The sequence below is a fragment of the Bipolaris oryzae genome (assembly GCF_000523455.1).
Source record: "Bipolaris oryzae ATCC 44560 unplaced genomic scaffold scaffold_81, whole genome shotgun sequence".
NCBI classification, from domain to species: Eukaryota; Fungi; Ascomycota; class Dothideomycetes; order Pleosporales; family Pleosporaceae; genus Bipolaris; species Bipolaris oryzae.
The window spans coordinates 19,993-46,781 of NW_006911357.1; the positions used below are offsets into that span (position 1 = coordinate 19,993).

The following is a 26,789-nucleotide window of genomic DNA, read 5'->3' on the forward strand; positions in this document are numbered from 1 at the left end:
CTCGATGCATGACTTGCACGAAGCGTTTAGCGTGCTCTTCTGTGATGGTAATCAAAAGAAAGTCGTCAAGCAGACGGAGTAAGAGACAATCGTCACCAAGCGCAAAATCAAGAATGTCTCGCTCAAGCTCAGCGTAGAAGAAGTTACACAAAATGCTCGACAAGACAGAACCCTGAGGAATTCCCCTTTTTTGGCGGTAGAATCGCTTTCCAATCCGAACTACATTCCGCTCGATATGCTCCCGCAAGAGATACATCAAATCGTCTTTTGTTTCACAGCGTTGCATGTTCATGTTCGCAAAGACGGTGTTCGCCTTGCTTCCCACAAACCTGTCCCGCACGAGCTGATGGAAAGGCGTCACATCGGTTGCTGCATGACTGTATGCAACATAGCGCTTGCGGGGCATGGGGTTAACATGGTTGCCATTGAGGCGCTGCAGAGGTCCCAGGGCAGACATCTCGACATGCTTGCTTGTGTAGTATTCCTGTGTCAACATAAGGCTCTCAACCATACTCAACAGACGTGATTGAGGTATACTGTCAAAACAAGCCTGCACGTCGACCTTGGCGAAATAGAACGGTTTGTTGTCGAGGCCCCGCTGTTTGATTGAGTTCCTAAACGCTGTTAATTTTGGGAGCATATCCCCAACTGAGAATAGCGAGCAACCAAATTTGTCTGGTTGTAACGACTACAATGTGGTTAGGCACGGCTAATTCGGCACGGACAGGATACTGACCTTTTCGTAATTTAAGGCGTTGAAGGCGGGTGTCATGACCGTGTTGATGCTTCGCCCAAGCGCCATGGCTCCATGGCGCAACACCTGTTGTCGCCGTCTGAGGTTCATGATAGTCCGGAAACCCTGCTTTTTGGGAAGCAAGCGTATATCGCTGAAACCCAGCTGACGTGCGGATAGCAGCTTTTTTGCCCGATCTTTTGGCAGCTCTTCAAACATATTCAGGCGCAGTGTCTTCAGGGCAGGCTCTGCAAGCATACGCCAGACGTCGTGGCGAAAGTAGAAGAGTCGATTGCGATGGATATTTGATTCCGTCACATGGAAGTTGGTTCGGATCAAGGGGATTAGGAGGGAGTCAAAGACCCAGTAGACAAATTCTAGGAATATCTCTGTACGTTTGTCCAGATCCGACTTTGAGAGCTTGCAACTGTTGTCTTGGCCTGGTGGGCTAAGCCATGAAATGGTAGTAATCTGCGTTGGCTTAGTACATACCCACAAGGAAGTGCTGAAAAGACGTACATGTATCTTCTGTGTGACTTGATGGAGGGTAAGCGACTCAAATCTCCGCAAAGCTACAAACTGGTCTACCCAGTACATGATGGTGTGCTCATTATGATCATCGCCCCATGCAGCTTTTGGTATGACTTTGGATAGGACCCTACGGCAAAAGGCTGAAACATGTGCCGCAGGACAGGCCATGTCAAGGACACAGGATTGCTGGATTGAGCTAGATTCAGACATGGAAGAATTGGTACGATCACACTGGGCCAGTTGTGTGGCTGCTGCTTCATTTGCTTTGGGCTGAGCCACGCTCTTCTTCGATTCAGACTGTGCAGATAACGGTATGCCCTATTGGAGTCAGTGAAGGCTGTGATCCAAAAGAAGAGTAGAAAACACCTCAACGGGACAATAGTGGCGAAGCAGCTCCGTGTACGAACAGCGTTGGTTCAAAATTCGGAGTTTTTCAATCAGCTTTATTACGTTGCCTCGAAGTCTCCTGGGGACGCGCAACTTCCACTTGGCCACTTGGTCCGCATCAGTTGCCTTGCCACCTAGTTGGCGACACATGCTGGTATGGATATCTTTCTCACGCAGTGTGTAGTCTTTGAAAGGCATGGCACTTTCACGAGCATCTACCTTTGAAGTGAAGACATTGTGCAAGCCAAACTGACGAGGAAAGATGTAACGCATAATATGGACTGTCTGCTGCCTGTCGGCTCGGTCAGGGTACCGATTCAAGACGTCTACAGATCATGTCAGGAGGTGCAAATTCATGGGACAGGGAACGCACGTATATGGCGCAGGCCAAATCTGACGCGCCCATTTGCATTCAGGGCGGCCTTTGCATACAACATGCGACTACGGACAAATGCAATTGACCCAGGTGTTCTGTCTTCGCTATGGAGATAGAGTGACTTTGTAATTGGCTGGATATTTGTGTTTGGGTTTCCTGGCCCATTGCTCACGACACTGTCAAGTTGCACTTCAGACAGGGGCATGCCTGAGAGCTGGTAGTAGTTTCCAATGTTAGCTTCGACGGGAAGAAAGATGGCGCAGTCTAAAAGTAGGCCCATCATGATGCGAGCGCCGTCTTGACCTAAGAGCGCGTGTAATCGGCACCATACCGAGTCCTTTAGAGTTTGCACATGGCTGTTGTCGTGAACTTGCTGCAGGCCAGGGATGGAAGCCCTCGTATTTGGGTCATGATGCTGTTCACTGCGGACTCTTGCAGCCCTTTGGAAGCCGTGGCAGAGCACATGGGCAGGCCGGTAAGAGGAAGAGCGGGTAAACAAGTGCCAAATCACACAGTCAACAATCTACATGTATTCAGTAGCGGCTCATGGAGATGCAGCGCAGACGGGCAGCACGGGAAAGGCCAGGCACGTGACGCGACATACCTCGGGCTGCTTATAGTAGCCAGGCTTGTAAGTGGCCCCTGGGGTACTTTGTGAGCGCTGCTGGGTGAATGTCTGTAAATCTTGGTCACGTTCCTTGGCCGCAAGTGCGTGTTCTTGTGCGGTTACGTGTGCTGCACAGCCGACCAAGGCCGAATCGAGCAGCTGCGCCACGATGTAATCGACATGTTGCACAGGGCTGGTGTCTGAAGTTTGAGCCGGAGCAGCAGGGGCACGTCCAAGCAGGGCTATTCTCCGGTGTCTATTCTTGGATGACGAGGGCAGCCTTGACAGCAGATAGTGGCGCAGGGTAGAGAGTTGGGGATAGAGACGGTGCAGGACGGGATGGGGGTGGTGATGGAGGAGGGGAGGTGTGGCATTGGGGGATTGGTCGGCAGCAGCCAATTGTCTGTTGGACACCCCCACGGGGGCGGTGCGGACGCCGTCATGATTGCCGCGCTTCCTCTTCATGGTGGGCGTGGTGTTTTGGACGACAGGGCGGTCAAGTGAATGGGTGGATGGATGGGTGGATGGTTGGTTGGTTGGTTGGTTGGTTGGATGGGGACATGGACAGACAGACGGTGATCGGGCAAGTGGCCGAGTCGTGTGGTTGTTGCTTGGCCGGGCAGGGGTGGTGGGGCGTGAAGCTACGGGGACGCTAGAGACGCGACGGGACGCGCCATGCCAGGGGAGAGCAGGTGGTGGATGGCTGGAGTTTGTGTTCCGTCATGGCACTCGCTCTCTCGGTTTCACGCTGGTTGCAGATGGCGAGCGCTGGTGGATGGGCTGGAGGGTGCCGTCTGTGCCATGAGCCCCAGGGGGTGCAGCAGGCACACATGCACATGTACATAGATAGACAAATGGTACGTAAGTAAATAGAATCAATAGGCCTACACGGAGGGCGGCACTCGCTAGCATGGCCTGCTCGCCCAACTGGCGCCTGGGGCTACTGGCTGGGAAGCGAGATGCGGGAGTAGTACGTAGAGTAGTGGAAATAATGGTGGTGGTGGTAGTGGTAGTAGTAGTGGCTGCAGCAGGAGGACAAGGAACAAGGACGAGGCATAGGGAACAGGCGGGCGGACAGCCAGACAGTGCATGGGGAACACACTGGGCGTATCTGATGCTCCAAGCCCACGCCCCGTCGCTGTCAGTCTACTTACACCTGTCTGCGCCTGTCTGCGCCTGTCTACGCCCGTCTGCACCCGTCTCCAGGCCGTCTCCAGGCCGTCTGTTCCCCCTGCGGCACCGTTGTTGTCCCGTTTCCTAGCTCGATCCTGGGGGGCTGCAACCAGGCACCTCGACTGCATTCCTTCACTGCCCCCAGTGGCAGCGCTATCGCCCGGCAACACTTCCCCCCCCCAAGCGCACCATCACAACCACGACCACGACCACAACCCCCCTCCCCCCAGCACCCGCTCTCTCGCCCTCTGAGCCGGTGTGACGCTCAACCGTGCAGGCCCCGGGCGACGGCAGGCGTGTGTCCGCCGCGATTGGCTGTGCCCCTCGCCTCTCCCCCAGTCCAATAGACGGCTGGCGTTGGCTGCGCTGGCACCCCCGGCTGCTGCTCTGCCCTGCGCTGCTCTGCGCTGCTCCGCTGCTCTGCCCGACACTGGACCGCCTCTCCCCACGACGACGGCGCTGCCTTGCCTCTGCGCTCCTGCGCCCGCCAGCAATGGGAGATGGAGTCTGATCAAGCGCATGGATATGCATACGACCCCGGCCTCTCCGTATCGACCTGGCTGCAATCCACCGAACTGCACCCCCCCGAAGATGCTCTGGCCGCCGAGCCAGACAAGTACTATTCGGCCTACACCTCCACCTCCACCTCGACCGAGCTCCAAGCTCCTGCCTCACCGCAACACAGCCCAGACATGCCCACCGCGCGCCCCCGACACTCCAATGCCAACGCCGCCAAAAACACAACCGCCTCTACCGCTGCCTCGCCCGCTTCTGCCTCGGCCACCCGCTCCCCCCCAAACCAGTCAAACAAAGTAAAGGCACTTGCTGAGCGCTTTGAGCGCTCCCCCGACGCTACCTCGCCCACGGTCTCGTCCACGCTGCGCTCCAGGTCCCGCGATCCCTCCAGGGCTGTTTCGTACGACATCCACCGCCGTGCCAATGCCTCGGTTTCGTCCACCGCGTCGGCTGCGCGCCCCAGCAGAGAGGCCTCGTACGGCCCCCACAAGTTTAGCAATTTGAAGTCTAGGGAAAGACCCCAGCCTGCTCCCGCGACCCCTCGGAACACGCGCCGCACAAATGGCATAAAGGCCAGCATCGACCAGCACGCCTCGTCGTCAAAAACAAAATCCACCACAAAAAGTCGCCCGTCGACATCTGGCCAAAGGCAGCTATTTGGCGAAGTACTGACTGGCCAGGATGTGTCATCGCCTGGCTTCGGAATTCCCACCGTCGACGACACGCTGGGAGAGGCTCCATTGCCTTCCACATCCCACCACACTTCACGCCATGGACGGTCGGCTAGTGGCCCGACTGCAGTATCGCTGCAGGACTCGCAACGCACACAGTCCCACGACCAAACAACGTCGCGGTCACCCGCGCGGCACACTCCACGCTCACGAATCCCCGTAGCCACACGACGAATGAGCATTGGCTCAGACTCCAATTCCTCGACCCGCTCCGTAAAATACACTCCCACACGCGCAATGAGCCACAGCAACAGGACGTCTCCCACACGAATGGAGAGGGTACTAGCCGCTGCCGCTGCCACTCCAACCTCACGTGGTGCAGACCAATCAACACTGCCCGCTCTAGCCTACCGCGGATATCGTGAAAGAGGGAAATCGCCTCTAGGCGTGAGACCTGGACCAAGCGTAGCCGCTGTTGTCACCGCCCCGCCTCCCCCAACATCGCCTCGGCTGCGGAACTCGCGAGAACGACAGCCTCTCCAGCCTTCGCCTGCCTCCCGCTCCCGAAGCTCCGACCGGCAGGACGAGCACGGATACTTTCCAATTGCAAGCAGCTTCCAACTCCAACCGGAGCCGTCAGAGGGGCTCCCCGGCGTTGCTGAACTTGAGCAGTCTTTCGAGGCACATGCCCAGGCGAAGCGTCCCTCGCATGACCAAGACTCATGTGCACCGGACCAACAACACTTGAGCCTCCAGACTTCTACCTTGACCGTACCCCCGCCCAATCAACCACAATCGGCAGTGACCGATTTTGAAGAATCGCCTGTGCTGGGACTACCCGGAAGTTTCGTCCTTACGCCGCCGGCAGCCCATCAGAATTCGGATGAGCAGCTCTTACAACCCACCGTCTTCCATGCCTCTGCCCAGAACAGCGCCTCACACACACCCGACATTGAACAATCAGAGTTAGGTGTCAGGGAATCAATACCAATTATGCTCAGCGATGAGCAGTCCATAAAACCTTGGGAGTCGGACACCGACACCTTCAACGAAGGCCTCAAGGCCCTGTCATTTGACTTCAAATCGGACCATGGCTACGATGCAAACGAGGCTCTGTCTGCATCTTACCCGAAGCGTGACACACTCTATCCGGATGATTCCGCCAGCGTAGCGGCTCACCGAAAACGCGTGTCTCTTACACCAAACACAGAGACATATAGTGTGGTGAACTCAGTCTTGAACATGTACCACCAGTCACCAGTCATCTCACCAGAAATGGCGTCTGTGTCACGGGAACGAGTACACCAAGTCTCCCCTGTAATAGCACAGCACAAGGATTGGGGGTCCAAGGAGGCTACAGAGACATACCTTGCGCGATTGCTAAGTGACGCAAACGGGTCAGCACGCGACACTACTAAGCTTGAAATAAGCAACACAACATCACCGCCACGTCCATCAAGAACCCCACCACAAATTCCCCCACAGTTGCCAGATGCTGCCCCTAGTGGCACTGCCATCATATATCCCTCATCGTCGCGACGTTATTCAGGCGCATCAACAACCACTACCATTCAGGAAGATGCATCCCACTCTGGCAGTTCTTCCGGAAACCGTTCTCGCAACGCATTGTCACAGAGTTCCTCCAACGATCGCCCATCGGCTCCCACTAATGGCCTTGAACTGCCCCAGCTTGCCTGGACCGATGGTGGCCTTGGCTTGGACTTGCAGCATTCCATGCCGCATTCGCCCTTGAACGCACCACCCCGGCCCAACTATTCACCACCACCTCCTCCCGTTCAGCCCTCTATTGACGGACAAGTAGCTTCGCAAAACGCCTCATACAATCACCTGATGCATCGCCAACTCTCTCGGCCCTCGCTCAGCGATGAGCAATTCGAGATGCACCCTGCTCGGTCGCGTACACCAGTCATTCATATTCATGAAAAGAGCCTAGAAGATCGATACGGCACCCCGCAACCCATGGAGATGTCTGTTCCCACACCGACTGAAGGTGAAAAGGGGGAAGATGGCCAGCCTGATCCGGTGAAGCAGGCGCTGATCAAGCGGTATCGTACACTGGAAGAGTTGCTCACAACCGAGCATCAATTCTGCATCGATATGATGATTGCACACAACATTTTCGAAGCTACAGCGCAAAACTTAATGAGCGAAAAGGAGAAGAGGCTCTTGTTCAGTAACTGCAAAGAGCTCGAAAAGTTTTCCTTGTCGTTGTTCCGGGCTTTCAAGAAAGCCGCAAAACCGATTGTCAACTACGAAATACCGCCTCCAACTGGCCCTTGGAACCGCGATTCTACCGACAGCAAACCAGGCGATGCCCAAGATTCATCAGCGAGTACTCAAAGACCGTCAGAGGACTCTGTGAACCAGTTTGAGAACTGTACGCTGGAGAATGATCGCTTGACAACAATCGGCCAGGTATTCCTTGACAACAAGGAAAAGATGGAAAGACTATACACAACCTACTTCTTGAACCAAGATAATGCAAGTGCATACATCAAGAAAAACCAAGGAAATGAAATCTTATCCGGATGGGTCACTGCTTGCTTCGAACAAGTGGAAAATATGACCCAAGCGTGGGATCTGGATTCTCTTCTGCTGAAGCCGTGTCAACGTCTGCTCAAGTATCCGTTGATACTCCAATCGCTGCAAGAGATTACCGACCCAGACCATCCGGATTTACCCAAGATCCGGGAGGCCTATGAGGAACTCAAGGCAATGAGTCAACGCATCAATGAGGCCAAGGCACGTTCTGATACCTTCCGCGCTGCCGCTTCTGAGGGCAAGAAAGAGAAGAAGAGTGGTTTGGGCAAGACGTTTGTCAAAGCATTTATCCCCAAAGTGGACAAGAGCAAAGCATATGATGAAGCAGACAAGACATTCAAGGACCAGGACTACAAGTCCAAGGAGCAAAAGTTTGGCGGTCATTTCTTCCAACTTCAGATTGTCATTCGCGACTTTGAACAGTACCTCGAAGCCATTACTGAGCACTATCTACAGCTCAATATTGTCTTCCTGGGCTTCATCACTGTTTGCGAAGTGGCGCCATCGGTATATCCTGAGATTGAGAGCACATGGCGAAAGTGGGCAATGGCCCATTTCGAGCTGCAGAACAAGGCTCTCGAAGAGCATGTAAGTTGGCATATAGTCTACTATTTTTGGGTAAAGCTAATCGTGCATTAGAAAGCTGCTGTTCGCAGTCGCGTGCTGAAGCCGGTTGGAGATCTCTGGGAGATGTGGGTATCGTATCAGAAGACAATAGAGCAGCGCAAGAAGTACCTGTTGTACTATGTCAAACACAAGCAGGCCATTGATCGCGGTGAGAAAGTGGATCCCGACCTAGAAGAGTCGTCGAAGAAGTTCTCTACGATCAACGACACACTCAAGCACGAGCTGCCTTTGCTCTACGAGAGAACAAAAGGTCTTATGCGCACGCTCATGACACTGTTCATGTGCTTGCAAAAGGATTGGTACAAGACTTGCTCAAAGAAGATTCTTCCTCTACTCGAAAGCGAACCGCAACACACGACATCGCTTCGTTACGATCTCGAGTCATATGTTGAGCGCTTCCACTCCGATTATAAGCCGATGCAAGAACTTGCCAACAAACTTGGCATTGTTAACCGAAATCTGCTCATCGACATCTCGAACATGACCTCGCCCGTTCCCACGTTCTCCTCGGATGGTGGCGGTTCGTCGCGTAACTCTTCTTCTCGTCGCACCGAATCAATGAGCAGTGACACATCCTTGATCGACTCACGAAACCGCAACAGCGGCGGTTATGCTCCACGGTCACATCCCCGTCCTATTGAGAACCCGCCCCGTTCTTCTCCTGCAGGGCCTGCTTATCCCTCGTTGCATCCGCCTAACGGAGCAAGTCGGACAGGTCCTGGACCTACGTCGCTGCGCGAGGCGCGAGCACTCAGTCCTTCCTCAGACAACAGCGACACTACCGTCATGCATAGTGAACGCCGTAATACTGGACCTTCTCGTAGCAACCACAACTACATGGGTCTTGATGGTGCTATCGATGTTGAGCATTCACCCTCGGTATCTCATGCATTCGACTTTCCACCCCAGCTCGGGCCTTCCTTCCTCTCACCTCTGCAGACCAGCACACATACCGTGTCAGCACCGCCTTCGCAGCCAACATCTCTTGCTGGATCTACTCGTGCGTCTGGAGTGTTCAACTCCGCGCTGCCAATGTCCGATTCCCCTGCCCGAGACAGCGTCGAGGAACTACCCACTACCCCTGCCGAGGCCGAAGAGCCAGAAGTGCTCTTCCTGGCTGCCAGTCTCTTCGAATTCAACATTGCCCACGACCGCCGTGAAGGTGGGATACCGTATCTTGTCTATGTCCCCGGCGAGATTTTCGACGTTATTGGCATGAAGGGCGAGCTGTGGCTTGCTCGCAATCAAGACGATGCTACAAAGACTGTGGGTTGGATTTGGGAAAAGCATTTCGCTCGCATTCTGCCCGAAGATGCATAGTTGCTGATGGCCTTTTGTGGGATGGATCCTTCTTTCTGAGATGGAAAAAGGTGTTTCCTAATTTTTGGGTCGTGTGTGCGCGCGCGGTGGATTAGGGGAGGGCGTTCTTGTGAAAGATTGGGGGGCTCGGCCTCTTTTTCTTGCTTGGCCGCTGGGTGTCTGTCTTCCCATCCTTTTTCGTTGTCCTCTCTTTCTCTCTCTCTCATGTGATTCCCCAATCTTTTTTTGCTTGTCGATCTCACCGAATCCAAAACCAAAGAGTTTTTTTCTCTCTTGAACCACCTTCGAAACACGACGAGGGAATCTAGGGTCTGGCGTACGGAGATTTGGGGGGGGTTGGGGCAACTTCTACCATTCCACACCGAATGGAGCATTGCTGGCGTCTCTTTTTTTTTCTGCTCTTTCTTTTTGTCCAACCCTCCCGCCTCAAATACTTCCTTGTATGTATTTACGAGAAGATGATTTTTCCTCTTTCTTTTTTTTGGGGAAGATGTTGACCCTGCACATGGCCTTTTTTTTCCTTTTTTGCATGCAAGGGGTCCATCTTTTTTTTTTAATATTTGCTTTTCTTTCGGTTGGCTTATTGGGGCAAATATCGTGTGGGGCTCGCTTTTTTTTTTGCTTTGCTTTGCTTTTTTTTACTTTTGCTGCGCCAAATACCTTCGTCGCACCAGTGTATAAATATCAAATCAAAAGACTCATGATGCATTTTGGCTCTGAATGAAAAAAGGATTGTTTTACCATCTATCGACCGGGCTTTTCTTCTTCTTCTCTCTCTCTCTGTAAGTGTGTGTCTTTCGTGGCAAGGGTTTTTTGCGGGAGCGATGTGAGTGGTATAGCCATGATCTAAGTTCAAAGTCTACCATGATATGTAAAAAAAAAGCTCTACTCTTCCATTTCCGATCCGCTCTCGCTATCACCATCTTCACTTCCAGAAACATCTTCGTCGTCATCCTCGTCCCCGTCTTCATCACCCTCCAGCCCATATGCATCTTGGAAGTCGGTAAGCTGCTTGAGCTGAATCTTGAAACCCGCATCTTCGAAATCCTTCTTCAGACCCTGATGTAGTAGAAAACGAAAAAAAGTCAGCACGTTCTTTGTCATGAAACGAAGAGGGGGGGGAAAGAAAGTTACTCACATCAGTCATGATGCCACCGCACGTCACTACCAAATCCGTCTTCTGAGGCTCAAACACATTGGCTACGACATCTCGCAGAATCTTCTGCACATCCTCCTCCGTCACCTTGCGCACCTCGCGTAACGCCCACTCCTGCCAGTCCTTTCCGACGCCCCTTGTCACGAGATCAATGAACGAACTACGGGCTGCATCCACAATCGTGGCGCGTTCATCCACAAAGTCGCGAACGATGCTTGAAATGGCTCCCTCGAGTTCGAGCTTATTCAGCTTCTGTGTGCCGTCGCCGTACTCTTTGACTACAGTCTTTGCCTTGTTGTACGCGGCGAAGACGTTAGGCGACTTGGAGATGCGGAACTTGAGGAGGCCTGTCTCGGGGTCGCGGAAGAAGTTGCTGCCGTAGGCGAGACCGGTGCCGCGGATCGACTGCCACATGGGACCTTCGACTGCGTCGAGGTAGGCGAGGGCGACCATCAAGGGAGGGAGTTGGGGGTTCGTGTAGCCCTTGGGGCCCTTGGATGTTAGGACGGCAAAGGACGAGTCGATGGGCATGGGGATGAGGTAGTGGGTGCCGCCTGGGTTGCGTCCGACGTCTGAGAGGAGGGCGTTTCTGTCGTCGATTGGGTTGATGGTGGGTTCTGGTCCTGGCTGGAATGCGTCGGTGAGGTGCTTGAAGGTTGAGACTGGATTTGGTAGCGTCTCGACGTTTGCGGTGACCAGAATACGCATGTTGGAAAACGTCAGCAAGTGCTTGCGTAGAGCCTCGAGTTTATCCAAAACTTGTTGTGGTTCGGTCTTTAGGAGCTTCAAGATACGCTTGAGATATAGTCCCTTGACGAGTGTACCGGTTGCACGGACAGCTGATGCGGCGTCGTAGTGAATCATGCGGTCGACTGCGAAGCTCATGGCATTGCCGTCACGCTTCTCTTCGGGCACGTCAGCCAGCATCTTCTTCACGGCAGAGATGACGCGCTCAGTGTCGAAGATGGAGTCCACCAACATGGACCTCAGCCACAGTACGACTGTCTCGAATTTGTCGGCCTCGGCAACGAAAGGAATGTAGATCATCTCGGAGCTTCCAATGTCTGTACCACGATCCATCGAGTATTCAATAGTATCTTGCTCCAGCTTAGTGATGACTTCCTCGAATTCTATGCGCTTGCCGTCCTTCATGATGGGAGTGGCGAAGAAGTTGGTAAGGTAGACTCCAAGAAGAGGCTTCAGTTCAGTCGGTAGGCTGGCAGTGCCCAGTGCTAGTCCAAAGTGTACAAAGGACGTCGGTATGTGCTCAAAGTGGATGAACAGAGGAAGGCCGTTCTCGTCCTTGTCCACGATCTTCTGGATTGAATTGTCTGAAACACCAAGCTTCTTCGCCAATCCAGACCGTGCTGTAGTGGTTTGGAAGAAGTGAATAGACTCGGTGCTTGGAACTTTTACGCCTGCAATTATTTCCTCTGGAATAGGCCTATCGTTTTCTTCCTGCGCCTCCTTGAGCTTCTGTGTCAATTTATTTAGCCCCTCTTCACCTAGCTTTTCTTGCTGTGCTTTGACGCGAGCAACCTCGTCGGCTTTGATCTTCTCGGACAGAGCTTTTGAGGGTTTGCCAAGGATGGAGACATGGTGAGCATTCACCATCCACTTGTTCAGATAGGTTCGCCACTCCTCTTCTGTCCACATGTCGAGGATATCAAAAACATCGAGAGTAGCCATTGCGTCTTCGAGATGAGTGCCTTCTCGATCGCCGAAAACGTGGTCCTTGATAATCGGGTCTTTGTATTCATCCAGACCAATCTCCGACATGTACCGTGTTTGCCTTTTGAATCGGTGAAGGCAGTCTTTCAGATAGTTCATATCAAGTGGTTTAGAGGCGTGTTCTTTGAGAACTTCAAAGAAGCGCTTCTCGACATCGGCGAGCTTACCAGTCTCCACTGATGAGATAGTCCACCAAATAATCATATCGTAGTGGCCTTTGCACCAGAAGTAAACCATGCTAGCCAGATGTTCCTTCTCAACAAGCGTATTGACAAGGACAGACACAGATGAGCCAGCAAGGTAGTTCAGAAGGGTGTTGATGGCTGTTTCTCCCAGATCATCGGTAGTCTCTGGGCCCAAGAATGCAATCTGAATTTCTCCTGTAGACTCATCCTCTTCGGGGAATTCTACCGTGTCGACAATAGTTTTGCTTAGAGGGGGAGTACGCGGCGATTCCACCCATGGGCGCTTGAATGGAGCATCGTAGGCCGGCACGTGGTCGATGATATCATCTTCGAAAGTATCTAGAACCTGCAAGAGGTTCGGGTGGTCAACCTCTCCTATGATGATGACGCGCAAGTTCTTGGGTTGGTACATGTCTCGATGGAATTGGCGTATCCGTTCTGCAGTTGAGACCCTGAGGTTCTCCATCAAGCCGCCAGTCTCCATTCGGAAACCGTCTCCTTCAGGGTACAGGAGACGACGCATTTGAAGGTCCATCAGGTCGCCCTGCAAGTTCTGCCGCCCTTGCATCTCAGAGTAGACAACACTTGATATTTTTTAGTGATTTTGTGTTTGATTTGTCAAGGAAACTTACCCCGCATCTTCTCCCTTTCCATCAATGTGGTGAACCTCAGTGTAACAGCCAGCATCGGTCAGTGTAGGAACAATGAGATGGTCAAGGTAAATTGGCAGCAGTTGCGCAAAACCTTCCCAGCCCGCAGTGGAGAGAGTGTACACTGTCTCTGAGACATCCGTCCACGCATTGGTATCCGAGTATGAACGGGTAGCAATCTTGTCCAACACGCCCTTGAAGGGATACTTGCGTGAGCCCATGAAGCAAAGATGTTCCAGGGTATGTGCTGTCTCTTATCAGGATATGTGTGGAAGACTCGATTTAATATACTCACGTGCGCCGGAATCATCATGGATCTCTGTGGCTACCGCAAAGTTTCCGTAAACCTTTGGACCTTTTCGATCGACCACGACTACGCGCAGCCCCGTGCGCTGAGATTCGTACTGAGTGAATGTTGCATCAGCATAGTTTGCCTTGAATTGCTGTATCTTCTTGAAATGCGTCTCCTGTGCTACAGACCCCATGGTGGCGAAGTTGAAAGACTGAAGGGTCAATTCAGTAAAGCGGTCGGAGTAGGATTGCTCGATGGATAGCTCACTAGCACAAACCGCCTTGCCCAAATTGGCACTACTATTGTTGTGTTAGTCGACCGTGTAAACAGCTAATGCAATGTCCTGGTCAATATAGGCTACTGGCACTCAGATATGGTTGTGTAGGATAATCATAAAAAAGGGTGCTTAGTGTGCACAAGGAGTGTGTTCAAGATGCTGTAGAGCCCCGGGTTCGTGTCCATAGACTACTTTACTGCCGATTCATGCACAACACTGTGAAGGGAACTTACGGGTAGGTGAGATGAAATAAAGGCAAAAGGATGCTACACCAGCAGAGCCAGTGTGAAATAGTGCAGAGAAGGCGTGCCAGCGAGGCTCTAATGTACCAGGATTGTTGTCAGCGGTCAAAGAGGCAGCCTGTCAGAAAAAGACCAAGAAGGCAGGGTATGGAGTCAGTTGCCTGCTGCGACAATGTTTAGACGCACGTGTTGGCGGCTTATACGTACAAAGAATAGGCCACACAGTCTTACTAGCGGTGGCGGGGTACGTGTGGCGGGGCAGCGACACCAGGGTTGACGTCGGCCGCATGTCCGTGCAGCTGCAAGTGTTCCATCCATAGCATGACACGCCTCACGTCTCTTTCAACACCGGGCATGACAATCGCCTGCTAGCCGCAAATGCCTCCGCAAGTGTCAGACGAGCAGCTAGGCGATGCGCTCCTTCAATCGGCACAGTATGGAGCGTTCCCCCAGGACGAACATGTGGCATCTGCTACAGTGCCATCCACTGCACTCCCAAAACTGCTAGAAGTAGTTACCAAGGCCCGCGAAGACACCAAAGTATGCGACGGCATATTAATTCTTCTGTGATTCCGACATTGACTCTTTATCCCAGAATCAAGTCCGTCAACTCTCACGAGAGGCTGCGCCTGACGTCGACGGTTGGATTACCCAGGCACGCAAGCTCCAGCATGATATCAAACGCTCCCAGGATACGGCCAAGGAAATTGTACAGCTAGCAGAAGCAGGCAAAGAGAACACGGCACGAGTGCAGGATGCTGCAAGCAAGGTCAGCCTGTTGCACACCGAGATTGCGTATAACGAGAGCCTGGTACAAACGGTGGAACAACTCCGAGATATATCAAGTTTGCTAGACTCGGCTCAGAATGCGGCGGTAAACGGTCATGTTCTCCACGCCATCAGCACCCTGGAAGATGCAGACGGCGCCTTCAAGAGACTTGGTCCCTTCACGACAACAAGAGTAGTAGGCGTGCTCAGAAACAAGCAAGACCAGCTGAAGAAGGCCCTCGTAGAGACTGTCATAGACTCTTGGAACGGACTGATATCAGTTGACAGTGCCAACCATAAGATCTCACTGCACCAGTCGATCGAACGAGAAGCCAAAGTTGATATCAATACAACCGTCGAAGCCCTCGTAAAGCTTGGCCTCCTTGACAATCTCATCGTCCGCTTGAGTCGTGACCTCGATAAAGTCATAATTTCTCCCCGTCTTGACATGGGTGCCGACCGCGTTGTATCCATGTTCCAGGTTCATGAGGATGATATACAACGCGCAGGTCCAGTCAACGATGGAAGCATCAAGGCCACAATAGGAGACATCCAATCGATTGCAGAGTACCTAAGTACACGATTACCACCCTCTATTGTCATTCCACTGTCACACAAGATTGTTCCAATCATCGTGTCCCGTCTAATATCGAATCATCTTTTGCCTGCCATACCGCTTTCAGCAGAGGGCATCCCTCAATTTCAAGAGTCGCTCTCTTATGTCTTAGGGCTTGTGGAATTTCTGGATGAGCTGGGGTGGTCTGGTCAGAGCCGTCTGACAGAATGGGTCGACAAGTCCCCCGAACTTTGGTTGGCCAGGCAGAAAGAAGCCGCCATCGCTCAAGTCCAAGCCATGATTCCAAAGAAGGTGCTAGAGAAAAAGGCCGTGGAGAGGGTTGAGACACAGATCGTATCCAAGGGAGATGCCTTACATGCTGGTGATGACCAGGAAGACGACTGGGCAGCAGAATGGGATGGTGAGGGTGAGGATGAGACGACTAAGGAGCAAACAGTGTCGGTAGAAGAAGAAGACATGAGTGCGTGGGGTGAGGAAGTTGATATACCTGATGAGGAGCCCAAGGAAGAAGTATCTAAGGAGAAGCCCTCCGATGTTGAAGATGCCGAAGATTGGGGTGCAGATTGGGACGACGAAACCGACACAAAGCCAACTGCCACGCCGAATCCCACAGCCAAAGCAACAGAATCACCAAATTCGAAAAAGAAATCAGCCCAGCAAAAGGCGCCGACGAACCAGAAGGTCACACTGAGAGAAACATACACCGTGACAGCAATTCCTGATGCGATCATGGACATCATTTTGCAGGTTCTCAGAGATGTAGAGGCTCTCAATTCGGCTGATCTCGTCAAATCAGCCATTTCACCTGCAAGTGGAGGCTTGTACGCAATACCAAGTCTACTACTTGCAATGTACCGAGCCACTGCCGTTATGCATTACACCAAGGACGTTGCGAGTAACATGCTCATCTACAATGATTGTCAACGATTATCCGATCGGCTGCGGCTCTTCTTACAAGAACAAGCGGAAAGGGACACATCATCTACTTTACCGCAACATCTTCGGCCCTCAAAACGCTTAAAGCCATTGTTAGAGGCTGACATCAAAACCATTGATGGATTCGGCAAACGTGCGTACGGCCGCGAGATGGAATCGCAACGACAAATAATAAGGGACCACTTGGAGGATGCCCAAGGCTTTCAGGATTGCACCAATGTTCCTTTCGCCACAGTATGTGACGATGCTATTGCCACAACCATTGACAGGATAGGAGACGTGAAGCGTCAATGGCAAAACGTCCTCTCAAAGAGCGCTTTACTCCAGTCCCTTGGCTCATTAGTATCGGCGGCCCTTACAAAGTTTGTGAATGACGTAGAGGACAAAGCAGATATTGCTGAAGACGAGTCTCGAAAACTACATGGGTACTGTGTCTCGCTTTCTACACTCGCACAACACTTCCAGACAGAGGACGATAATGGAGAAATCAGAGACATGGCTGGCGTATATACACCTAACTGGTTCAAGTTCCAGTATCTCAGCGAGATTCTGGACAGCAGCCTCGCAGATATCAAGTACTTCTGGACAGACGGAGAACTGAAACTAGAAATGGAGGCCGAGGAGGTGATAGGCTTGATTGAGGCGTTGTTCGCACCAAGTGATCATCGGAGGAGAGCAATTGCTGAGATCAGGAGGACCAGTGTGCAATGAAGAGAAGCCAGTCGTACCGAAATATCAAGTGTTTACTCACCTTCATATTAATATTGAACCCAATTTCTATGGAATCAAACTATTCCTGAGCATTCTGGAAGTCTATTCATAATACGCCAACCATTTTATTGAACAAGTCCAGTGAGCAACATCTCAGATTGCCGGAGGTTCGCGAACGCCGACTGGCTGGTATTTTTGCGCTAACCTCCTTCGGAAAAAGTTCGAGATCCCAAAATTTCCAAAGCTTCCAGAATCCGTCGTCACTTGCACACCACTTTTCGACAAAGAAACCACCACATAACGACGCCATGGATACCGAAGCCGCAGAGACCAAGGTGCAGATTCGCCTCACTACGCGCGATTCTAGCCTGCAAATTTCAGAAGAGCCTAGTACTTTGCTTGTACAAACATGTAAGTACAGTCGCGGGAGATGATGATAATCTGCGCACTCTTGTGTCGCAGCATATCGCAAATTTGTGCAATTGAAGCATAGTCGCAATATGCTGCGCAAGTCTCAACTACCCATTCTCATATACTGTGCTAACAGCATGCGCCTGTAGCCTTAACACGCCACAAGCTTTCGACTCTTGTAAACGAGCTCTTACATCGCGGGGATGAAAATCGCATTCCGTTCGATATCCTCATCAATGGCGAATTCCTCCGCACAACCATCGACCAGTTTCTCACCAAGAATGGTATTAATGCCGAAGCAACGCTCGATGTAGAATACACTAGGGCGCTGGTACCGCCACTGAATGTGACGAGTTTCGAACATGACGATTGGGTTTCTGCAGTTGATGTTTTATCGGGAGTACAGAGTGGACAAGAGAGGATACTGAGCGCAAGTTACGACGGTCTTCTGAGAGTATGGAACACATCAGGCGACGTTTTGGCGATGTCCGAGGCGCCCAACAATGGAGGTCGAATCACTAGCTTGAAGACGGCAAAGTGGTTGTCTGAGAAGAAGATGGTGGCCGCTGGCTTGGACAACACTGTTCGTGTGTACAAATACGACGACGATGCGCGGACCATCACGACTGCCTTGGAACTGTTCAACCACCGCTGGGGCGTAGAAGATGTTGCAGTCCACGCACCTTCAAACCGGATCCTGTCCGCATCTTCAGACACGACAGTTTCGCTTTTCTCGAGCAACGCAAAGGAAAACCCAATCGCACCATCAAACCTGCTCCCGAACTCAACAGCCGCTTCCAACAAGCGCCAAAAACTCTCGAAACCAGATCGTACGGTCCCTGCCCGTGGCGCATTGGCAACATTCACCGGTCACAGTTCTCCTGTCTCTAGCGTAATCTTCAAGCCAGACGACGCCACAGTCGCATACTCTGCTTCGCACGACCACACGCTCAAGACATGGGATCTGCCCACCGCTACATGCGTTGACACGCGAACAACAGGCCACTCGCTCCTCTCTTTGTGCGCCATTCCTTCGCGAAATCTCCTCGCAACCGGTACCTCGGCACGCCACATTACTCTCGTTGACCCCCGCGCTTCGGCTACCCAGATCAGCGTCATGACGCTGCGAGGCCACAAGAACGCCGTTGTATCCCTCGACACGGATCCGTCGTCTGAGCACAATCTCGTGTCTGCGTCTCACGACGGTACGGTCCAGATTTGGGATCTTAGGAACGTCAGCGCGGGTGGCCAGGTCGGCGAGGGCTTGACGGGCGAAAGCGTATATACGATTTACAGGCAATCGCGGGATGGCGAGAATGTCAAGAGTCATGGTGAGGGCGCAAAGGTCTTCAGCGTGTGCTGGGATCGCCAGGTGGGCATTGTATCTGGTGCTGAGGACAAGCGGGTACAGATTAACCGTGCGATTGGGTCTTGAGGGGGGGACTGACTGGGTGTGACTCTAGCTGCAATTGCAATTGCACAAAGAAAGAAAGAAAGATATGGTAACAGCAACTGGTGTTTTGGGCGCATGTTTTAGATACCAATTTTTTGGCTGAAGAGAGAAAAGTTATAGCTTTTAAAGCTGGACCAAAAAGGATCGCGAGTTATCCTTCAGTTCTCTGTCTCTTGTAATGCGACGCCTTCGCCTACTACGTGCTTATGCTTAAATGAAAGGGTATCAAGTCGCAATGTTTCGGTTCCCTTCAAACCACTCTTTCTTCCCCCCCCCTCCACATCTGCTTTGAAGTCGCACCTCTATATCATTTTCCTTTACTGCGACGCATGGAAAGTGCTTGGTGACCCATATCCCCAAACGCCGCTTCCTTCTCATAGCACCGTATTTGCCTCTATCCTACACCTTTGCTGGCTCCCTAGCATCTACCTTTTTTTTTAAAAAAAAAAATTCACGTTTACTCTTCTCATCTCATCCCTTTCTCACACCAAATGCCCCGGCAACAAGAAATTCGCAACACCCTCTTTCACCGCATACTCGTGTTGGCACGCTCCACACACGAGTTTCCCTTCTTTTATACACGTCTCAAGCAGTATCCTGTGCAAATCCTTTGCCGTTTGGCTTGGTTCTTCCTCCTGCTCCTCTTGTGCGTCGGCAGCTGGTGTCGCGTCGGTGGTATCTAGTGCGGCTGCGGAAGATGATGACGGCTCGACGAGATCGGCGGGTGTGGGCGCTGTGGGTGGGAGTTCAGGGAGACCGAGCTGTGGGTTTCCAAGAATAAAATTGTTAGCATATTGTATTCACCATATGAATTACTTTTTTTGGAATTTTTTTCTCCTCCCCCCTTCTCTCCCGCTTTCGTCTTCTGGTGTGTGTATAGGCGCAAGGGTTTTGGAAAGTGGATCGGGAAAGATTGTGTCGTATTTACCTCACTGCATACCACCCTCAATTCATTCCATAGAATGCGGGGTAGGATGTTTTTCAGAAACGCTAGGTTTACGTCTGCTTCGACGATTTCGAGCTCGGCGTCGCGAGGGTGTAAGGGAAAAGATGCGGGGTTCGTTTTGCAGGCTTTGATGGCGCAGGTGAGGAAGTTGAGGGTTAGGAGCTTCATCTTTTGTGTGCGCGTATACGTTGGATTGTTGGAGTGAGGAGAGTTGGAGTTTGCGACGAGTAATTCGGGAGTGTTTATCTTGGTAGAGTGTGTGATATAGTATGGGTGACGATTGCTGGTTGTGAGGAGTCCTTGTTGAATGCGCGCAGTTTGCGGGCAAGGACTGCGACAGAATAATTTTTGGCGCATCGGGGAACGGGCGGGCTGTCGTTGGTGGGGTAAAGAACGCTAGTACGAGGCCTAGGGTTATGCATATTGTATTCAATCTCAACCTTACTTGCATTCTTTCTCTCGCGCATTTTTGCTGAGCATCAAAGCTTTTTTGTACTACTTTTCGAGAATGTAATCAGAAGTGGTACGGCATTTTCTTGGAATGAAGACTCTCAGGTTGCGCACAATTCTTGCAGTATCAATTTGGAAATTTCATTATGAGTTAATTGGGACGTGGGAATTAAGAGCATATCTTGAGCTTATACTACGAGAGTATGTCAATACAAGATGGCTTGAACTATCGCTTCGCAGCGTCCTCCAACACTAGATCCGTTGCCCTCGAACTCAGCAGGAACGTGGAGACTGCTGGAAATGCGCCCGGACATCTCGGGAAAGCACTTGCGTCAACAACACGCAGACCTTCTACGCCCTTGACCCTCAACCGGGAGTCAAGCACAGCTAATGGATCAGAGTCTGGGCCCACCTTGTTGGTGCTCGTTGGGTGATGGCCGAATACTTGGTCCTCGATCCACTGCTTGTCAATCTCCAGATCCTTACAGTACCCAGTCTCAAGTATGTCAGATGGAGGGCAAGGAGGGGAAACTGAAGTGACAGGACCAACGGGTCCCTCAGTTGTCCTAAAAGCCTTTCGTACAAATGCCAGTGCATCCAGAATGGCGCTCATGTCCGTCTCCGCGCCAGTGGCGAAGTAGTTCAGGTTAACCTCTGGGGGCTCTGTGGGATCAGCAGACTGGATCTGAATGTACCCTGCAGTGTTTTGTGGGTGCATCTTAACCGTAGACCAAGAAAAGGTTGTCGGAGGAACACGCGTCTGATTCTGACTTGTCGGGGGCGCGAAACCACGGAAGACGCTGCCAGGGAAGCCAAACATGAACATGTCACGCTCATCTTCGACGGCGTGCGCCGTCTTGAGCAGGAAGGCGTTGGAGTTGCCGCCACCGCGTGCATATGGTCCCTCGCCCTTGTGCCAAAGGTCAACGCATGGATCTCCAGGTGCGCCATATGTGCAGTTTGGCGCACTGGGGTCAGGAGGGGCCGTAAGGGTGATCTGCGCCTCGCCATACATTGGTATTTCGTAATTGTCCTGGAGGTTACGGCCTACGCCGGGCAGATCAGAGACTACTGGAATACCGTACTTTTCAAGAAGGGCTTTGGGACCGACACCAGAAAGTTGAAGGATTTGGGGCGAGTTGAATGCACCGCCTGAGACAATAACTTCTTTGCGAGCAAAAGCTGTCTTGAGGACACCTTCTGTAGTGTTGGCAGTCCGTCGTGGATCCGCTTTGTATACGGATTTGCCTTGCAGATACTCGACACCCACCGCTTGTGGCTTTGTGCCATTGCCACCGCAGGTATCGAAGAGCACCTTGGTGACCAAGGATTCGAGCTGCAGATTGAGCGGATACTTTTGCGTGCCGTTCGCAGTTGTCTCATTTCGCGTCTGCAGAATGATATCACGCGGACTGAAGCGCCTCCATGTCGGGCCGACATGGAAAGGCAAAGCCCACAATCCCTCAGTTTGATCGCGGGCTGGGTCGAGATAGTTCCCATCGCTGGTGATGTAGTCCAGTACCTTTTCTGGTTCTCTGCCAATGAGCTTCAGAGCTGCTTCGTAGATTTTGAGACGAAGCGGAGCCATTTGCTGAGATGCACGGTCGGCTATGTTTGTCTGAAGCCAGCCCGTGAACCCATGGCCTGGGGTGCCAGGTTCAAGGTAGTTGTTATGCTCGATCTTCTCAAAGTACTTGCGCATCAGATCGCCGCTAACCCAGTTAGTACACATACACAAGCATTGCGATTGCAAGGAAACCAACCTCCAGAGGTCTTCTTCGGTTCCTTGGTCAAAGATATCCCAGTCACTCTCACTTGGCAAGAAGGTTGCTGCCGCGTTTACAATGGCACTTCCACCAAGTGTCGCACCGCGAGGATAGAAGATTCCGAGTCTCTTAGCACCAACATGGCCCTCAACCGTTGGGTCTCGTCCAACCCAGTCTTTTTGACATTAGCACATTTCACTCAAGCATCTCTCAGAAAAAAAACCACTCACATTCTCCATTTGCCAGTCTCCAAACCAGCAGATTATACCGCTTCAACCTCTCCTCATCATCACCATGTTTGACAAAGAAATGCCACGTGACGTCTGTATTCCCAAAGCTATTCAGCGCGAGAATCTGAGTCCGAATATCAAGCGAAGCATCCGAACCCGCTTCAATCAAGAGCACAGAGTGACCCGCGCGCGCAAGATTAGTAGCAATCGTCCCGCCTCCCGGCCCAGAACCCGTGACAATGTAATCATACGTATTCGACGAGTCTGCTCCTGCTGTTGCTATCTGCGGAGACGCACAAACCGGACCAGACGAAGGATACGCGAGCACGAGCGGAGGCAAGAGCAAGTAAGACGCCGCACGAAACTTCATGATTGGAGCAAGATTGAATAGCAAACAAACAAAAAGCTTAAAAACAAAAGGACAGCAGGAACAAAGGCTTCCAAGGGAGAAAGAAAGGGACTTCCTGGGGTAGCAAACTTTGTAGGCCCAACTTCATATATACGGATGCAATCAATCATCTCGCCACCTCCTCTCTTTCCCCCAATCACATACGAGAAAAATCAAAACGCCCTGCGTACCATCCCTCTCAAGGCAAGAGAAAACAGCCGAGTCAACGACCTGCATACATGTACGTTTTTAGCCGGGGGAGGTAGGTAAGGCGGAACCTCCCCACATCTCTCGTCTTGCACAAACCGTACCTAGTTTCTTGGCGCCATTACACAAACCCTCTCGCACAGGAGTGTGTTATTATTGGCCGGGTTAACTGGTGGAGGGCGGTAAAAGAAATCAAGATCTGCAAGGGACTACGGTACGTGCATTCCCTACCACAATTTTAACTAGTCAGGTTCTTCTCCGCAATGTTGGGGCAAAAAAAAGGTTGCCGCCATTGCTGGGATTGCTTGAATGCGCCGAGGAATTGATAGTTGAAGTAGAGGATATGGGGGAGGTGAACGAGTTGGGGTTGCGGAGCCAATGGGCGGGGGTGGTCGGTGGTAGAAATAGGCAGGTATCTTGTTTCGGGTTGATTGAGAACGTGGAGACCGAGAGGGTATGTAGGTTGATAGGGTCGGGAAGTGGAACCTGGGGCTTATCGGGTAAGTAGTATGGTTGTAAAAGGGAAAGAACCAGGTGCTTAGTGTTGCTTTGTAAGTGGGTGAAGTTCGTATATCATTACGTGCATACATGCAGGGCCTTGTTCAGCTCTTGGTATTATTGATGGGGAAGGGTTTAGCCAACCGAGGCGACTACGATGATTACGCATCTTGGAAATGAGCCTTCATGCAGACAAGAGGTCGTGGAGAGTTGCTCAGGAGCATGATCCAGAGTGATCCTGGTTGATATACCGAGCTATTAATCAGATGTTTTCGGGTCATGTCTTTTTCCAACTTGTCACATTGTCTGTGCTTCCTCAGATACCTGGTGCAAATAAACATACTCGTCGACCAAAGTAAGGTCGGATAAATCGTCATTTTCCACAAGCAACTACGCCTACTGAAAGCTTTTCAGCAGCTCCTGTAACTGTGCGTAGGTATCGTCTGGGTTCTTGACCTTGTGTCCGATGGTACGCTCATCGCTGTAGATCTCCCAGTCGTTTCCGCCCTCGTATGCCTTGTCACCGAAGAAATGGATCTTGTCGTAGGTAATTCCTGAGATGTCCTTCTCTGCCTCAATGTGTCGCAGGCAGTAGGTCTTGTCCCAGCCCGTAGGGAAAACGTCAAACGAGATCTGACCGCCGATAGAGTAGGTAAGGCCGTAGTCAGGGAAAGCTTCCTTGAGCTTTGCGACCATGGTCTCCCTAATCTTGTGTTCGAGGTCGTACTTTTGGTACTCGTTTCGCTCTTCAGTCGAGGCGTTACGGCCGATGGGGGAAACGTTGATCATGCCGTTGCGGAATTCGATAAAAGTACCACGCTTGATGGGGATATCGAGATCGGCGATGTAGTGAAGGATCCTGCCGGTTGGGGTCAGCAATGCTTTGTAAACCCACAGGCTTCGACATACCACTTGGTCAGCGCCTTATACTTGTCCTCACCAATCCAGGCAATGAAGCTCTGACTGGCTAGAGTCTCGCCCATCCGGATAGCGGTGAGTCCGTTCTCAGCAAAGCAGTAGTCGAACAGCGATGTGACATCGACTGCTCCTCCAAGTTGTTCCTGCTGCTTGGCCAGGTTGGAGCCGCCAACGAAGCCAATGGCAACCTTGTGTCGGAGCTCCGAGAGCAATTGAAGCATCTCAGGGCTCACCAGCTGCAGGCATGTTAGCTGTTGGTAGAGAGTGTGTGATTGGAGGGTAAGCGCACCTGACGGGGCTTTGTGAGTGTGTCGTCAACATCGAAGAGTAGAACTGTGTTCTTGACCGGGCGCTGGTCAAGCGGAGGGTATACAGCGGCCGCAGTTGCCATGATGAATATGTAGAGGCAGTCTTGTGTGTAGTGAGATGGGTCAAGACCAGGTCTTTTGATCAGAGTAACCAACAAGAGGCAAAAAAAAGTCGGTACGATGCTGGGGAGTGCAGCGAGGGTCGCGATACAATTTGGAGGGGTTTCTTGCAGGGATGGGTGATCCTCACCGCAGTTTCGAGGCCAGCATGCGGGGGTGCGGGACTGGTGCTCGACTGACATTGGCCAGGCGCCTGGACCCTGAGCTTACCGATGCGGTACCTGAATCGAGGCCAAAGTTACGATGCCTCGAAACGTGTCAATTATGCCTCTGCGCTTACTGTGTGTGCAGCATGTCACTTGGGCATACAGTTGGCAATTCGCCAACACACCATGCCTAGAAAGGAGTGCATGATCAACAGCTATTTTGGCATTCGTCGCAACATCTGGACAAACTATGTGTGTATGTACATGCACAGTACAACAAAAACGAGGCCTACCTAACCCAACGCCCCGACCTCCTTCGCCAACTCCTTCCACCGTCCCTTCCTCATACCTAAAGGCATCCCCAGCATCAACTTCTTAAGCAGCTCCTGTTCGTATTCAAGTTTCTCCAGCGTTACTGCCTGCAGGATGTAGTTGCTGACGGTGCTGTATGAGAGTGGCGGGTTCCGCAACAATGGCGCAATCTCATCCACTGACATTTTTTGATGATGCCATAGATGATAGGCACGGAGATGGGAAACTGTCGCGTGGATGCGAGGGGGAGCCGGCGATTCGGGTAGCGGAATAGTAGATTGAGCAAAATTCTGCGCCCACGCAGTCGCTAAGCCATATGGTGAACCAGTCTGCTCAGGAGTGACAACCTCTACGTCCTCTCTCAAGTTGCCAGCATCATCGAGCGTCATGTTTCCAAGCGCTTCTTCGAGTTCTGCATCCGCGTATTCGTCATCGGCGTCCGCTGAAACTTCGCTAGGCTGAGATGCTTCAGTGTCCTCCTGCGATAGTCGTGGTAATACCGGGTAGCCCACATCAGCCGTGTTCAATGACGAGATATTGACCCGTCCTACACGTCTGGATGAGGAAGAAGTCTCATTCCCAGACTCCAGATTACTCTCTTCGTCTAGCTTGGTGTTCTCTGCCTGGCTGGCTTTAAGTTTTTTGACTTTTTTGACTGGGCGAACAGCTGGAGTTGTTGTGTGCGCAGGATCTTCGAGTTCGTGACTATCCATGAGTTCCTCTGGCGCTGTTTCATAACCTTGGGTGTTTTCATCACTATCTTGCTCCTCTTCCGCATAATCTGTTGATAAGTTCGAGTCGCTATCACTAGCTTCTCTGCCCTTAGTGGTTGCTCCAGCTTTCTTACGTGGCTTTTTGGCGCGGGGGGCAGGCTTGTTGTCGTAGTCGCAAAGCATTACCGGTGGAGGTGTTGGTGTCAGCCGAGTCCGTTTCCGCTCCAATATGTGGTAAAGCCGGAATCCGGCGTACGCGTCAGCAGCTGCGTAGTGAATTTGTTGCAGATTCAATGGGAGGCTCCAATCGCTTTCCCGGACACTGGACGTCGTGTCTTCGTCGTCCTCTAGTTGCTCACCTTTGTACAAGGGCAACTGCAGGTGTTGAAGCACCTGGGTAGCAAGACTAACCAGTCTATTCGAGACTTTGCTAGGATCAACCTCATACCATTCAACGAGGTTGTGCAATCGACTCAACTCAAAGACACCCTGGGACTGAACTCCAAGGTATCTTTCCACACGTTTGAAATCACCCTTGATAGCCACCCCAACTTTGATGACATCTGGTGACTCCAAGACGGCTTTTAGACTGGGTGGCATGAGCTGTTCGACCTTGTACCCAGAAAATAGCGAGATATGAAATAGCGCAATTCTATCCTCGCATGCAAGCTGGATCAATGAAGCGTTTTGTTTGATTGCATGCGGATTTCCAAAAGGTTTCCACTCGACGTCGAAGCCTACAACCTTCTCTTTCAAAAAGTACTGGGCAACTCTCTCGGCAACATCAAAAGATTTACAATAGTGTATTGAAAGCGAATCACCGTCCGGGCTTTGGTACAGCTTCGCACTCCAGTAACTTGCACGTGTTTTGGGCGAAGCGAGCATTGCAGCACGT

The 26,789-nt window shown here is 51.8% G+C and overlaps 8 protein-coding genes across 8 annotated transcripts; 2 read left to right on the forward strand and 6 right to left on the reverse strand.

Moving 5' to 3' along the window:
- Window positions 1–1,317: 1,317 nt before the first annotated feature.
- Window positions 1,318–1,524, reverse strand: COCMIDRAFT_97546 (uncharacterized protein; the record flags this gene model as incomplete). Its single annotated transcript, XM_007690610.1, has 1 exon — window positions 1,318–1,524. The coding sequence occupies one exon, from the start codon at window positions 1,522–1,524 to the stop codon at window positions 1,318–1,320; it is 207 nt and encodes a 68-aa protein (XP_007688800.1).
- A 2,290-nt stretch (window positions 1,525–3,814) lies between these two features.
- On the reverse strand, window positions 3,815–4,012 carry COCMIDRAFT_97519 (uncharacterized protein; the record flags this gene model as incomplete). Its single annotated transcript, XM_007690611.1, has 1 exon — window positions 3,815–4,012. A coding segment is annotated over one exon (198 nt), but the record flags the coding sequence as incomplete, so codon positions are not given.
- A 295-nt stretch (window positions 4,013–4,307) lies between these two features.
- COCMIDRAFT_37496 (uncharacterized protein) lies at window positions 4,308–9,503 on the forward strand (the record flags this gene model as incomplete). The annotated part of the gene is made up of 2 exons (XM_007690600.1): window positions 4,308–8,144; window positions 8,196–9,503. The coding sequence occupies 2 exons, from the start codon at window positions 4,308–4,310 to the stop codon at window positions 9,501–9,503; spliced, it is 5,145 nt and encodes a 1,714-aa protein (XP_007688790.1).
- Window positions 9,504–10,388: 885 nt separating this feature from the next.
- On the reverse strand, window positions 10,389–13,710 carry COCMIDRAFT_27018 (uncharacterized protein; the record flags this gene model as incomplete). Its single annotated transcript, XM_007690588.1, has 4 exons — window positions 10,389–10,562; window positions 10,642–13,159; window positions 13,208–13,472; window positions 13,521–13,710. 4 exons carry the CDS (start codon window positions 13,708–13,710, stop codon window positions 10,389–10,391), a joined length of 3,147 nt encoding a protein of 1,048 aa, XP_007688778.1.
- A 704-nt stretch (window positions 13,711–14,414) lies between these two features.
- COCMIDRAFT_37498 (uncharacterized protein) lies at window positions 14,415–18,874 on the forward strand (the record flags this gene model as incomplete). The annotated part of the gene is made up of 3 exons (XM_007690601.1): window positions 14,415–14,576; window positions 14,632–17,019; window positions 17,576–18,874. 3 exons carry the CDS (start codon window positions 14,415–14,417, stop codon window positions 18,872–18,874), a joined length of 3,849 nt encoding a protein of 1,282 aa, XP_007688791.1.
- A 500-nt stretch (window positions 18,875–19,374) lies between these two features.
- COCMIDRAFT_97501 (uncharacterized protein) lies at window positions 19,375–20,006 on the reverse strand (the record flags this gene model as incomplete). Its single annotated transcript, XM_007690612.1, has 2 exons — window positions 19,375–19,653; window positions 19,821–20,006. 2 exons carry the CDS (start codon window positions 20,004–20,006, stop codon window positions 19,375–19,377), a joined length of 465 nt encoding a protein of 154 aa, XP_007688802.1.
- A 508-nt stretch (window positions 20,007–20,514) lies between these two features.
- Window positions 20,515–22,654, reverse strand: COCMIDRAFT_27020 (GMC oxidoreductase; the record flags this gene model as incomplete). Its single annotated transcript, XM_007690589.1, has 2 exons — window positions 20,515–22,229; window positions 22,285–22,654. The coding sequence occupies 2 exons, from the start codon at window positions 22,652–22,654 to the stop codon at window positions 20,515–20,517; spliced, it is 2,085 nt and encodes a 694-aa protein (XP_007688779.1).
- A 1,119-nt stretch (window positions 22,655–23,773) lies between these two features.
- On the reverse strand, window positions 23,774–24,686 carry COCMIDRAFT_97602 (uncharacterized protein; the record flags this gene model as incomplete). The annotated part of the gene is made up of 3 exons (XM_007690613.1): window positions 23,774–24,236; window positions 24,287–24,531; window positions 24,585–24,686. 3 exons carry the CDS (start codon window positions 24,684–24,686, stop codon window positions 23,774–23,776), a joined length of 810 nt encoding a protein of 269 aa, XP_007688803.1.
- Between the last annotated feature and the right edge of the window lie 2,103 nt (window positions 24,687–26,789).